The sequence below is a fragment of the Salpingoeca rosetta genome, assembly GCF_000188695.1.
Source record: "Salpingoeca rosetta unplaced genomic scaffold supercont1.26, whole genome shotgun sequence".
Classification (NCBI taxonomy): Eukaryota; class Choanoflagellata; order Craspedida; family Salpingoecidae; genus Salpingoeca; species Salpingoeca rosetta.
The window spans coordinates 456,113-470,017 of record NW_004754908.1 but is presented as its reverse complement, the minus strand read 5'-3'; the positions used below and the strand labels follow the sequence as shown (position 1 = coordinate 470,017).

The 13,905-nt window shown below is 56.0% G+C and overlaps 5 protein-coding genes across 5 annotated transcripts; 2 read left to right on the top strand and 3 right to left on the bottom strand.

Moving 5' to 3' along the window:
- Positions 1–105: 105 nt before the first annotated feature.
- PTSG_09574 (uncharacterized protein) lies at positions 106–984 on the bottom strand. The gene is made up of 3 exons (XM_004989945.1): positions 910–984; positions 660–765; positions 106–429 (listed from the first exon to the last, which is right to left on the bottom strand). The coding sequence occupies exons 1-3, from the start codon at positions 937–939 to the stop codon at positions 263–265; spliced, it is 303 nt and encodes a 100-aa protein (XP_004990002.1). The 5' UTR covers positions 940–984; the 3' UTR covers positions 106–262.
- On the top strand, positions 983–3,694 carry PTSG_09573 (ER-resident type II transmembrane glycosyltransferase). Its single transcript, XM_004989944.1, has one exon. It carries the CDS (start codon positions 1,155–1,157, stop codon positions 3,441–3,443), a length of 2,289 nt encoding a protein of 762 aa, XP_004990001.1. The 5' UTR covers positions 983–1,154; the 3' UTR covers positions 3,444–3,694.
- A 500-nt stretch (positions 3,695–4,194) lies between these two features.
- PTSG_09572 (uncharacterized protein) lies at positions 4,195–6,912 on the bottom strand (the record flags this gene model as incomplete). Its single annotated transcript, XM_004989943.1, has 8 exons — positions 4,195–4,370; positions 4,678–4,752; positions 5,041–5,149; positions 5,392–5,562; positions 5,735–5,828; positions 6,089–6,299; positions 6,509–6,628; positions 6,894–6,912. The coding sequence occupies 8 exons, from the start codon at positions 6,910–6,912 to the stop codon at positions 4,195–4,197; spliced, it is 975 nt and encodes a 324-aa protein (XP_004990000.1).
- A 114-nt stretch (positions 6,913–7,026) lies between these two features.
- On the bottom strand, positions 7,027–8,759 carry PTSG_09571 (uncharacterized protein). Its single transcript, XM_004989942.1, has 3 exons — positions 8,020–8,759; positions 7,756–7,844; positions 7,027–7,534 (listed from the first exon to the last, which is right to left on the bottom strand). Exons 1-3 carry the CDS (start codon positions 8,177–8,179, stop codon positions 7,283–7,285), a joined length of 501 nt encoding a protein of 166 aa, XP_004989999.1. The 5' UTR covers positions 8,180–8,759; the 3' UTR covers positions 7,027–7,282.
- A 308-nt stretch (positions 8,760–9,067) lies between these two features.
- PTSG_09570 (glutamic-oxaloacetic transaminase 1) lies at positions 9,068–13,892 on the top strand. The gene is made up of 6 exons (XM_004989941.1): positions 9,068–9,421; positions 9,752–10,403; positions 10,641–10,716; positions 11,327–11,517; positions 11,746–11,973; positions 12,174–13,892. The coding sequence occupies exons 2-6, from the start codon at positions 9,981–9,983 to the stop codon at positions 12,888–12,890; spliced, it is 1,635 nt and encodes a 544-aa protein (XP_004989998.1). The 5' UTR covers positions 9,068–9,421; positions 9,752–9,980; the 3' UTR covers positions 12,891–13,892.
- Positions 13,893–13,905: the final 13 nt, after the last annotated feature.

Here is a 13,905-nt window from a genome sequence, read left to right as displayed (position 1 = left end):
GAACTGAACTGAACTGAACTTAACTGGGAGCTCAGCGGGTCAATCAAGCACAAGCAGGCGACACACGGCGCTGAACAACACGTGTGCTGAATGAACAAGGCGTGTGCTGAACAAGGCGTGTGCTGAACAAGGCGTGTGCTGAACACACATGCCCCCCCCCCCTCACACACACATGCACACACACGCATGCATGCACACGCAGCCGCTGCTGTGAATCCTAAGCTGAGGTGGTAGTGTTGGGGCAACTTGATGGCGACGGCGGTTATGCGGCTTTCTTGTCCTCTGGGGCGCGTGTGAAGACTTGGATGGAGTGCATGCCGGCGACCTCCTCCTTGAGGGCAGACTGCACGAGCCGGTGCTGCTTGATGGTCGGCAGGCCTCGGAACGCCTCGGACTCAACCGAGACGCGGAACGCAGACCCGCACCCGCCTTGATGAGTGTGCGTGCGTACGTGAATGGGAGTGCGAGTGTGAGTGGGAACGTAAGGATGGGGGAGGGGCATAGACACAGGCATAGACAGACATAGACAGACACACGCAGAGACACACAGACACAGACACGCAGAAGCAGGCACAGACACACAGACACAGGCACAGACACACACACAGGCACACACACAGACACAGACACAGACACACATAGACAAACAAAGAACTAACCTGACTGGTCCACGACTTGCACGTGGTCTGTGTTAAACTCCTTCTTGAGCTTGGATGCCATGGTCGCCTCCAGCTGCGTCTCCCGCAGCACGCGGCCAACCTGAAGCTGCAACAGCCACGACAGCAGTCCACATGATGATGTCAGAGCCAACACAGACACAGGCAGGTAAACACAGACACAAGAATGCATACACACACACACACACACACACACACACACGCACACGCACGTGCTGCACGCCAGACTGACCTGTCTCGTCCACACGGCTGCGCGCCTCATATTTGGCCCTGCCGTATTGCTTGTTGTTTAGTTTGTGCTGCTGCGTTTTTTCTGCGCGTCGTTCACGCATTCTCACACACCAGACAAGAAGCAGACAAGCACCGATTGCCGACAACAACGGCCAAGCAACAAGCACGCTCACACTCTCACACCCCCCTTCCCTTCCCTTCCCTTCCCCCCCTCCTTTCCCCACACTCCCCACGCACCAGGACAGGATGCGGTTGTGGTTGAGGATAGCGAGCATTGGGGTGGCTGCGCTTGTGGTGCTGGCGCTCGTGCGGCTGTTCACGCTGTCCGAGACAGACAGTGGTGTGTCAGCAGCATTTCTGTTCAACTTCCACAGCAAACACGTCGCAGACGCGGCATTGCATGACCTGCGAAAGCAACAGCGACACCAGCAGCAGCACCAGTACAGGGAGCTCGTCGCCGACACGGGGTACACGCTGCATGTGCCCGTGGAGTCCCTGGCAGAGGCGCAGCGCCTTGTTCGCCGACTTAACGACGACATCAAGACCACATCAAAGAACCCAAGCAGCGATGGCGGCAGCAAGAGCAGCGCCAGCAACGACGACGATGCGTTGCATCTCGTCTTCTACCCGCTCGATGCCGCCGCCGCTGACGACGCCGCGGCACAGTCGTCGTCCCAAGCAGCGCCGGTGTTGTCGACATCGCCGTTGGCCCTGTCGCCGACCATTGGAACCGCCACTGTCGGCGACGTGCCGTCCCTGATCGACATGCTGTCCTGTGGACCGCAGATAGAGGCAGAGCCCGGTCCGCAGCACGCAGGCGCTGTGTACCATGCCCTGGAGGAGGAGCGGGACATCTGCCGCACCCACTCGCACAACAACCACTTTCTCTGGCTCGTCTCCGATGTCGACACCATCAAGCAGGAGCAGCCCGCACCGGGCTCACGCTTCAACCGCGATCTGGTGCAAAACCTGTTGGCCATGGTGCACCGCTTCTATCCAGCGTACTCGCCGCCCGTGGAGACGCTCATGGGCTTTTCGCTGGCGCAACCCACGTTTGAGCAGCACACGCTCGGCTACAGGCCCGTGCACCCGAAGATGCGACAGACGAACAACTTCTACACCCTGCAGCAGCCGCAGACGCGCGGGGGCATGTACCACATGCCGGCCATATCCCAGTACGTGCGCTGGTACGAGGCGCGGTGCCGCGTGCTCTCGCCACTCCCCTGTTCCCTCAACGCGCACGGCGAGGGCAGCGGGCTCGCTGCTCTGCACTTTATCGAGCAAGGGTTCTTCCACATGATGACGGAGGTGAAGCTGACGCTGGTGTATCCACCCATCGACATTGGCTCCACGCTTCTGCACACGCCGCCGTCGTCTGCGCCTCTCAACTGGCCACCGCAGGACCAACAGCAACAACAACAGCAACAACAACAGCGGGAGAGGAGGAATGCCGGCGAGAGTGTGCGTCCATCGGTGGTGGTGTCGTATCAGCAGCTGCAACACATGCTGGCGCGCGTGGTGCCATCGGAACTTCCCGTGTACAACGCCCGCCGCACGTACCTGCACAACGGGCCCGCGAGGTTGTTTGCGCGGGACACGGAGGTGCTGGGCCGCTGCACCATGGTCATCACCGTGTACGATCGGTATGCAGATGTGCTGAATCGGCTTCTCTTCTACCACGACAGCCTCAACCTTCGCGACATTGTTGTGGTGTGGAACGCAGTCAACCAGCCACCCGTCCCCGTGCCGGCACACGACTTCTACGTCCCTATACAGGTGCTCCGGCAGAGCCGCAACAGCATGAACAACCGCTTCCGGCCGCTGCCGCCGTCCGAGCGAGGGCCACACTCGGACTGCATCGTTAACATGGACGACGACTGGAACATGCCACACCAGGTGCTGTTCCATGGCGTGCGGCTGTGGCACCACCTCTACCGCGACCGCCTCGTTGGCGTCATCAAGCTTGGCCGCCTGCACGGGCGCGACGAGTTTGACAAGAGCAAGTGGGTGTATCTGAAGAACACGAGCATGCCGCAGTCGATGGTGCTGCCGAGCGGGATGGTGTACGACGCCAAGTACATGCACATGTACACGCACGAGGTGCCTGCGGCCCTACGCGAGCACGTGGACAACACGATCAACTGCGACGACCTCCTCATGAACTTTGCGGTGGCGAACCGGACCAAGCTTCCACCTGCCTTTGTGGCAACAAAGGGCGTGCGGCGCGTGGACGTCATCAAGCAGCTGGGCCTGGACAAGGGCCTGTGGCGGCGAAGCAAACACTATGAGGACCGCGACAACTGTCTCAACCTGTTTGCGAATGCATATGGAGGCATGCCGCTGCGCTACACGACAGTGCAGCACGTGATTGACGACCACCTGGGCAACCCGTTCCCGCAGCGGTTCAACATGGACGTGGAGAACGCGGACTCGGACGAGGTCGTGTGCACGCGATGCACTGACGAAAAGGCGGTGGATGATTGCGTAAGGTGCGCTCGCAGGATGCCCGGCACAAAACCGCCGCCAAAGCAGTGATGCAGTGATGTGACACACACAGGCGCATGCGCGTGCGCTGCTGCTGCTGCTGCTGCTGCTGATGCTGATGATGATGATGATGACCGACGATAGATGATGTCGTGTTGAATCGAGCTGTGCTCCCTCAATCGCCCTTGCGTGTGCTTCATGTCATGTCTTATTGACACGAAGACACGATCACCCACCCCCTTGTTACCTTCGCTGCCGTGCAGCCGGACATGTGTGTGTGTGTGTGTGTGTGTGTGTGTGTGTGTGTGTGTGTGTGTGTGTGTGTGTGTGTGTGTGTGTGTGTGTGTGTGTGTGTGTGTACTTTGGTCGTGTTGTTGCTTGTGTGCTCGAACCTGCAGGCGTGTCTGGATATGTGTGCATGTCATGTGCTGCGAACAGTTCTCATTGCCTCCCATACTCCATGATTCCATGTGCTCGCATTGCGCTTGTCTTGTTCACCCTCGTGTTTTGTGTATGTGCGCGTTTATTCGTATGTACAAGTACTGGTTGTTCTGCTCGTGGTTCGACGTACGTACATTCATCCCCGTATCCCCCGTCTCCTCCACACACATGTCCATGCCCACAAGTTACACCGACGCAAACGTGCATGTATTGAAACGACCAAAGGCAGAGATGAGGGAGGGAGGGCAGAGGGGATTCGCAGATAGTTGTTGTTGTTGTTGTTGTTGTTGTTGTTGTTGTTGTTGTTGTTGTTGTTGTTGTTGTTGTTGTTGTTGCTGCTGCTGCTGCTAGCTTGCAATTATCATTGAGTGGTGGCGGTCGAGGCTTCCGCTGCTGGTGCAGCTGTTGGTGTTGTGGCCTTTGTCTTCTTCGTCTTTGGCTGTGCATCACTTGCCCCCTTCTTCTTGACGCGCTTCCCGCTCTTTTTCTTCTTCCGCAACAGCTGCTGCCGCCGCCCAGCGTGGTGCTGCAGCTTGCCTGCAGGGAAGAGAGAGGCGTGAAGACGTGCATGCATGTGTGTGTGTGTGTGTGTGTGCGTGCGTGCGTGCGTGTGTGTGTGTGTGTGTGTGTGTGTGTGTGTGTGTGTGTGTGTACATGTGCGTGTGTGTGTGTGTGTGTGTGTGTGTGTGTGTACATGCAAGTGAGTGAACGAAGCCGGGGAGAATGCGCAAGAAAGAGAAACCGAAAGAGAAAGAGTGAATGAATGTTGTGCGTAAACGAGCGAGCGTGAAAGCGGCACAGGCGACTGTTCAGGGCAGTGATCAAGTTGATCACCACATCGCACCTCTGAGGGCAGTGACTTCCTTGAGACGCCTTTCGTACATGCTGGCAATCCTCTCTTCCTCCTTCTGCTGCCGCTCTAAACAAACGGCAAGGGCCAGCGCAGCAGTGGTGTGTAGGTATGAGCGAATGCATGGCTCATTCTTGCAATGTGTGTATGTGCGTGTGTTGTGTGTGCTGTGTGTGTGTGTGCGTGTGTACTGCGTGCATGTGTGTGTGCATGTGCATGTGTTGTGTGTAGTGCTGCGGCTGTGCGCATGTGACAACGGAACACACGAAAGAAACACCGTGTCACAACAGCTGCAACAGCTGTACACGCGCATGCAGACACCACCAGCAGCGCGTTGGGCAGAGCGTCGCGTCTTACCGATATCGGCCTTCTCCTGGGCGGAGATTGTGTCGACGATGGGATCAGACGGCAGATACAGCAGCTCCTCTCCAGGCGCAAACGGCTCTTCGTTGCGTTGAAGTTGCAGCTTGAGCCAGGACCAACCTGATTGCATGTGGTGGCGGGTGAGTGAACTCAGACGTCATCATGCTGGAGTGCGCGCTTACACACAAGCATGCGCGTCACAGACACAGAGACACAGACGCCCACATATATACACACAGACACGCACACACACACACACACACACACACACACACACACACACACACACACACACACACACACACACACACACACACACGCAGACACACACACAGGTAACTGTACCTGCACGGATTGGATGCGGGTCCGTGTGGCGGTGTCATAGACATCAACGGTTCCCCACGAGGTTCCAAAGTACATGCGCTCGCCACGCCGACTGAAGCACGCCGTGGGCCCGAGGTGTGTCTGCACCCCCTCTGGTGCACTCGCCATAATCGGTATCACGTGCTCAGACTCCTGCAACCACAGCGTGCACATGTGTTAGAGAGAGTCGGAGTGCACGTTGTGTGTGTGTGTGTGTGTGTGTGTGTGTGTGTGTGTGTGTGTGTGTGTGTGTGTGGCTTGTTTGTTTGTTTGTTTCTTTAGTTGCACATGCGTTGTTCGTGCAAAGAGCAAGTGCCACCCATACCTGGATGCACATGCCCTCGTTCCCTGGATCAGGTTTGATGGTGATGAGCAAAGGGTCCAACGCTGCTGGGCACACGAGCAGCATGTGTTCATTCCTGCGTGCGTGTGCGTGCGTGCGTGTGTGCGCGTGTGTGTATGTAACGGCCACAGACGGTGGGTGAGGAAGAGAGAGAGAGAGAGAGAGAGAGAGAGAGAGAGAGAGAGAGAGAGAGAGAGAGAGAGAGAGAGAGAGAGAGAGAGTGTGTGTGTGTGTGTGTGTGTGAAGGAAGCAAGTTGTGTGTTTGCGGCAAGTTGTGTGTTTGCGGCAAGTTGTGTGTTTGCGGCACATTTACGCCGCGCCTCGCAGTAGAGTCACCTTGGGTGGATGGCGCACGCCTTTGCCACGCATGACAAGGACTTGCGGAAGCAAGCTTTGCCCTTCTTGACGTCGAACACGACGACTGTCTGGTCTGCGGCCCACGTGAGGAGCTTTCGCCCATTGCGCGACCACGAGAGGCCAAGCACAGCCATGGTGTGCTTGTCCAAGCTTGTAGCGGGGCTCTTTGTGTCAAAGTCCCACAGCACAACTGCATTCCAGCGCGTGCGTGAGAATGTGTGTGAACGTGTGAGTGTGAGAGAGAATGTGTGTGTTGGGGGGGGGGGTTCTGTGCGTGTGCGTGTGTGAGTGTATCTGATACTCGTCCAAGTGCGTGCGCGTGCGCGCGTGTGAAGCAGCTCCAAATGTCTCCATATGTGGTGCATGCTTCTCCACATCACACGTGGTTGCAACGTGCACCTTTGCCGTCGCTGCATCCCGTGGCGAGAAGCGAGCCTTTGCGGTTGAACTTGGACGTGAGGGCGATGCCCTCCTCCAGCGTGTGTTCAATCACATCTGGAATCTTGGTCCCAAACGGGTCTGTGCATGAGAGAGAGAGTGTGTGCGTGTGTGTGTGAATGTATGTGTTCATGTGTGTTCATGTGAGTGTGAGTGTGTGAATGTATGTGTTCATGTGTGTTCGTGTGAATTACTGCGCATCTGTGTTGATGTTCGTAGATGTTGGTGTGTGTGTGGATGTGGATGTGTCTGCACCTGCGTGTTTGTCTGTTTGTCTGCTTGCTTGCCTTCCTGTCACTGGCAGTGCGCAAGCACGCACGACCACGACAGGAACATTCACACCCACCAAGAAGCGGCGTCTGCATGATGGTGGTGGTCCGTGTGTGCTGTCCGTTTACGTTACCGTTGGGCGCCAAGCGTGAACGAATTTTTTGTGGTGTCGTGGGCGGGTCTCGCTCGTCTTCCTCTTCCTCTTCTTGTTGTGCTTTGTGCTTGTGTATTTGGTGGTGCAACGCAGTGGGAGGACGCATTTGTAACACAAGAAGAAGAAGAAGAGACAAGGGGGCAGGTGTCATGGATACAAGAACAAAGGATGTTGTTGGTTGGGTACAATGTGTGTGTGTGTGTGTGTGTGTGTGTGTGTGTGTGTGTGTGTGTGTGTGTGTGCGGTGCACAAATGCACGCGGAAACACGGTTGTTAAACGAAACACGGGCACACGACAAAACCACAGCAGCTTAGGAGCTGTGGTCTGGGGACTCAAACTTGGCGAGCTCGACGAGCGCCTGGGACCAGCGCACAAACTTCCAGTTTGCCAGGTCCGAGACGGTCTTGACGTTGAGCTTGGAGAGGGTGGAGTCAGTCCAGTCAGCAAGGCCCTGCAGGCAGTGCACGGGCGCCTCGGAGATCTCCTTGAGGCTCTTTGTCTCGTAGTCCTTGTCCAGGGCCTTGTTGATGTTGCTCTCGCCAGAGGGGTCGCGCTTGCCCTCCTGCACTCGCATATTTGGGAGATTACCCAAGATGGAAGGGGAGGGGGGAGAGGGGTGTTCCAGTAAGTGACTTGTGGCGACAAAAGCCATTCCCAAGCAGTAGCTGCCACTTTTGCTGGTGGCAAAGGAAAGAAAAGGAAAGAAAAGGAAAGAAAAGGAAAGAAAAGCCATGTCTCTCTCACACAAACACACAGAAACACGCACACAGACACACAACGCACCTCCTCGACGGCGGCGAGGGTGCAGATGGCCTGGGCGATACGTGCATGCTTCCACTGGGCAAGATCAGCAATGGTCTTCACGTGGAACGCTGCGTATTTGTGAGTTTGTGTGTGTTTGTGCATGTGTTTGTTTGTTTGTTTGTTTGTGTATGCGTGTGTGAGTTGGTGAGCCAAAAGGTGACACGAATGCACAACAAATGCACACCAAATTAACACAACAAAGCAATCCACCCACCCACACACACACACCCACAACACGCATACCGGCGAGCATCTCGTTGGCGCGGTCGGCGAGGCCCTGCAGGGCAGAGGGTGGCAGCTGAACAACCTCGCGCAGAGGCTTGGTCTCAAACTCCTTGTCCAGGGCCTTGTTCACGTTGAAGGTGTAGGCGGGCTTGGCCTTCTTGGGTGCTGGCTCAGACATGGTGGCTTGTTTGGTGTGGAGGAGAGAAAGGGAGAAGAAGAAGCAAGGGATCCGACGACGAAGAAGGAGGCTGTGGCGGTCAACGGTGAGGGGCAGGGCAACTTGTTGGTGAGCTGAGGCGGGTGAAAAAGAAAATGAATGAATGAACGATGGAACGGATGGAATCAATGAACCATCAGACAAGCGCTGTTCTTGGCAAGCAAGCCAAAGCAAGTTCACACCCTCACACACACACACACACACACAGACACACAGACACGTCCGTGCGTTTCGTCAACGCGTTGACACACGTTCACCATCTCCCCCTTTCTGCCTTCGTGCACGATGCAAGCACTACATCATGCGCCCAGCCACTGTCACTCAGCACCACTCACCCACAAGAGCAAGCAAGCGAGAAATGAAACATGTCTGTCAAAAAACCGCGCGCTCTGCCTGCCTGCTTGCTTGCTTACTTGCTGGCTGGCTGGGTGGCTCCCAACCGGCCATTTTGGCGCCCTTACATCACATCTCCCACTCCACAAACCAACACAACAACACACACAAACCAGCAGGCAAAGCGCTATCTGTCTCTCACCTTGTTCAGTGGAAAACGCCGACAACGACGCAAGACGAAAGACGAAAGCAGAATTTGGCGCGCTGTGGAAATTCGCCACCCAGCTTAAACAACACAACAGCACAAATTCATGGCGTGTTTAAACAGGTTTGACGTGTTTTATGGTGGCAAACAATGCATGCATGCAGTGCAGATGAGTTGCCATGTTTTGGACGAATATTCGTTGAATCGCGAAGAAACAAAAAAAATGCACGAATGCGCCAAATTTCTTCGTTTGGTACGTTGCCGTGGTGGTGGTGGTGCTGGTGTGTTGCGTTGTGCAAACAAACACCCAAGCAAGAAGCAAGCACGCGAAGCAAAAAGCACAAAGCGAAGCAACCAGCCGCACCCGTTGGTTGCGTGGCCGCGCTCGTGTTCGATACTCTCTCTCTCTCTCGCTCGCTTCTGCCTTCTTTCTCTCTTCGGTTGCTCGTCAGCCCTCACACACAGACACACACATACACCTCGTCATCAGCCTTCGATCGATCAAGCTGTTCTTCTCACCCCCTGCTCTCTCTCCCTCTCTCCCGCGCCGTATTTCGTTCATTCTTAAGTGTGATCCTGATCAAGACGATCACCCCCCCGTCAACAACACACACGCACACACACACACGCACGCACGCACATACGCGCACGACGCAAACGAAAAGGTAAGCATCGGCATCACCATCAGAACAGCAACGCAACAAACACGAAACACCCAGCAGTCTCTCGTGCGTTTCCCACGACCACCACCACCACCACCATTCTGCCTCTTCGCGCTTCCTTGCACGTCTTCGTGCGGTTTGCCCTTGGTTGCCGATTGCCACAACCATTTTCCTTCTTGCACAAGAACCAACCAACCCTTTTCCCTGCCTTTCCCTCTTTGTCTGGACGCCAGAGCGCCCCCCTTTCTCACTTCGACAAGTTCTCTGCTCTCAGATCTCACACAAACCTTCATCCATCCATCCATTCATTTCATTGTTGCGAACTTGCTCCAGCAACCACAACAACACCGCCGACGGTTGTCACCAACCAAGTTCCCCCCGAGTGAGCGAGCAAGCAAGCAAGCAAGCAAAAGCAATCAACCAAGCAAAGCGAGCAGCAACCTCTCGTTGTTGCTTCTTGACTGTCACGAACACCCCTCTCCCTCCCTTCAACCGACGCACGCTTTTCTCTCGCTCTCATTTTCCCCACCAACCCAGACCAAACCAGACCAAACCAGCAACCATGTCAACGAGTCTGTCATCGATGGACCACCATCACCTGCAGGCGTGTCAAGAAGACATGTCGAATCTCGTGATGTCCGCCACATCATCGTCGTCTAGCCTCGTGGCTAGCGACGGTTCCACGTCCCCCTCATCCCAGGAGGAGGCCCCAGCAACAGCCACAGCAACGACACAGCAAGACGCGCCCGCGGATAGCGGTGTCGCAGCCACCACCACCACCACCACAGCAACAGCAGCCACGTCGTCCTCGGTCAAGGAGGCCGTCGTCGCCTCGTCCGCAACAGCAGCCGTCTCGGATGTTGAGGACAACGATGACGCCGACGACGATGGCGACGATGCAAAACAGAAGAAGCAGCAGCAGCAAGACAGCGATGAGCAGGAGCCACACTCGTGCAGCTGCTACAGAAGCGTAGACCGCGCTCCGGTAAGTTGTTGATGAGGGGGCTTTGGGGGAACGTTAGGGTTAGGGTTAGGGTGAGGGAGCGTGTGTGAGTCTGCTTGTGTGTGTCTGCTTGTGTGATTCGTCGTAGTTGCGTGTGATTCGGTGCGTTCACAACTGGCACCCTTTCCTCCCCCCTCCCACACACTCACACACACACACACGCACACTCACGCATGCACACAATATCCCCCCCCCCCCAAAACAAAACCACAACAATAGCCCAATGCCATCTTCAAGCTGCAGGACGAGTACACCCAGGATGAGCACGAGAACAAGAGCAACCTCGTCCTTGGAGGTTAGGCGCCAGTTCATCTCACACCATCACCACCATCACATCACATCACATCACATCACGCAGGGCGTTTTTACCTTCACCTGTGCTGCTAATGATGACCCCCTGCGTTTGAGCTTTATGTCTGGTTTGCTTGCTTGATCCCACAACCACCTCCCTCCCTCCCCCCCTTTCTCATGTTCTCCTTCCCCCTTCAATGTCGTGCTAAACGCGACATTCCCCCCACTCAACACACTCAACACACACATACACCACCCAAAAGGCACGCACACACACATGCGCACACCATGCACTCGCGCACACACACGCCACACCGCACACACAAGCTTGCGCCGTGTGTTTTGGTGCTTGTTTGAACCTCCCCGTGCACACGCATGCCCCCCTTGGCAGTCACTGCCTTTTGCTCCTGACACGCGTACTCCTCTGCTCGCCTGTGCCATCGCCCCTCTCTCCGTTTGATTCTTTTCCCTCGTCGTCCCCTTCTCCTTCTGCGAACACCATCACCACCACCACCACCACCAACGACGCCAACTACGACTGCTGCTTCAAACACAAACACAACAACAACAACAACAACAACTGCAACCACGACGAATTATTTCCACCTGCGCAGTCGCTGTGAACGACGACGGTTCGCTGGTGTACTTTGATGCTGTTCGCAGCATTGAGAAGGAGATTTACGAGGACACGCAGAGCGGCAAAATCTCCCACGGCTACCCGCCCATTGGCGGCCTTGCTGAGCTCTCCCAGTACGCGGCCGAGCTCGTCCTTGGCGAGAACCACACCTTCATCAGAGATCACAAGGTGCGATTTGCTGTGTTTTTTGTATGTGTTTGTTGAACTTTATGTTTTGCGTTGTTTGTGTTTCCTTTGTTGCGCTGCCTTGCGTTTGCGCGTCGGACTGCTCGTGCTTTGTGCGTCGTGTATTTGCGCATCCACCATATTTCACCACCCCCACCACCACACGTTTCCCACGACTCACCACTCACACAACCCACACAACTCAACCATCCACATAACCCATTTTTTAAGGTTGGCGGCGTGCAAGCGCTGTCTGGCACGGGTTCTCTGCGCCTTGTTGGTGAGTTTCTGCATCAATATCACCGCCAGAACAGCAGCGTGTACCTGTCGGACCCGACGTGGGCCAACCACAAGGCCATCTTCACCGAGGCGGGCTTTGGCGGCGCCATCAAGTCGTACCGCTACTACAACAGGGACACCCGCGGCCTCGACTTTGACGGCCTCATGGAGGACCTCGAGGTGCGTTCACGCCCGTGTTTGTGTTTGTGTTTGTGTGTGCATATGTTTTAGTGCTTACGGTTGTGTTTGTGTGCACTCATGTTTTCGTGCTTGCGGCGTTTGTGTTGCCCTTCTCCGATGCTCACACGTCCGCCAAACCTCGTACATGCCCCCCGGGGCATCCAAATCAAATACACACACACACACACACATACATACAGAACGCGAACGACGGTGACATTGTTGTGCTGCACGCGTGCGCGCACAACCCGACTGGCGTGGACCCGACGCTTGAGCAGTGGACGGCGATTGCTGCGCTCTGCCAGCGCAAGCAGCTCATGCCTGTCTTTGACTGCGCCTACCTCGGGTTTGCGTCCGGCGACATTGACAAGGACGCCGAGGGCATGCGCCACTTTGCCAACACGGGCGTCGAGTTTTTCGTGTGCGTGAGCTTCTCCAAGAACTTTGGCATCTACGGCCAGCGCTGCGGGTCTGCCCTGTTTGTGTCTGAGGACAACGAGGCGACGGCCAACGTGGTGTCGCAGCTCAAGCGGCTGTCGCGGCCCATGTGGTCCGTGCCGCCCCTCCACGGCGCCCGCATTGTCACGGGCGTCCTCGGCAACCCGGAGCGCAAGGCCCGCTGGCGCAAGGAGGTGGCAGACCTCGCCGAGCGCATCAAGGACATTCGCCAGCGGCTGCGCGCAGAGCTGGAGGAGTGCACCAAGGACGTGGCGCCCAAGGGCTACTGGGACCACATCACCAACCAGCGCGGCATGTTCACCTTCTCTGGCCTGCGCGAGCGCCAGTGCGAGTTTTTGAAGACGGAGCACAACATCTACATGCTTCCCAGTGGTCGCATCAACATCTGCGGTGTGTCGTCCTCCAAACTCAGCCGCATTGCGTCAGCCATTGCAGACGCATACTGCAAGGAGAACTAAGGGATCAAAACGAACCCCAAGACAACAACTCCCCACACAAGGCACTCGCTGGTGGGGCAACAGGAGCAGTAGGTGCACGCTTGTACACGTGCGCTCGCTCGTGCTTGTGCGGCTGGCTCTACTGTCGCCACCTCCACGACTGTGCTCTTTTTCTTGATGTTGTTGGGGTTTTAGTGTTGTTGTTCTCTTGCAGTCTTCTCTCCCCCACCTCTCCTCTGGGAAGGACGCACCACTGCTGATATCCCACGTGGCGTAGCTGTTGTCGTTTCGGCGCTGCTGCTGCTGCTGCGCGTCGTTAATGATAATGGCTAGGCCACACCTTTTTTTGATGCTCGATCCTTTCTCTGTTGCTCTTTTTTTTTTCCGTCTTCATCTCTCTTTCGCTCGCGCTCGCTCTTGCCTGTATGCTGTCGATTACCGCTTTGCCCTTGGTGGCTTTGCTCTATGTTGCTAGCCCCCTCCCCTCTACCCCTTTTAATCTCTCGCTTTTATCCCTCGTCTATTACTTCTTTTGTCTCCGGGTTGGTTGTCATCCTGTGTTTCCTGCTTCGTGTATGGCTATGTGTGTTTGTATTTCCTAACAAAAACGCCCCCCTGACACCTCCCTAGTTGACCCCCCCTTGCATCCTTGCCTTACCCTCACGACGACGTGCGTGGTGGAAGTTGGGTTGTGGTGTGCTGTTGGAAGATTGTGTGGGTGAGTGTGTGCGTGTTGCTTGATTGCGCACTCGCATGTGTGATGGGTGTTTACGTGCTTGCTCAGACAACCTCACTCTCTTTTTTTGTCCTGAATGGTTGCCTGGGCCATGCTCGTGTGCACCTCCCCCCACCTTCCCTTGCTTGCATGCACCGAGCACACTTCCTTCTTCCTCCACGTCACCTGTCTGTTCATGCCTTGCGCATGCGTGCCTTGTTTGCATTGTTTGCCGTTTTGCATGTGTTTGCCCACTACCACGGTGTTGGGGCGGCGCAGAACAAGTACACAATGCAAAAGAACAACAATGATACAGTCTAG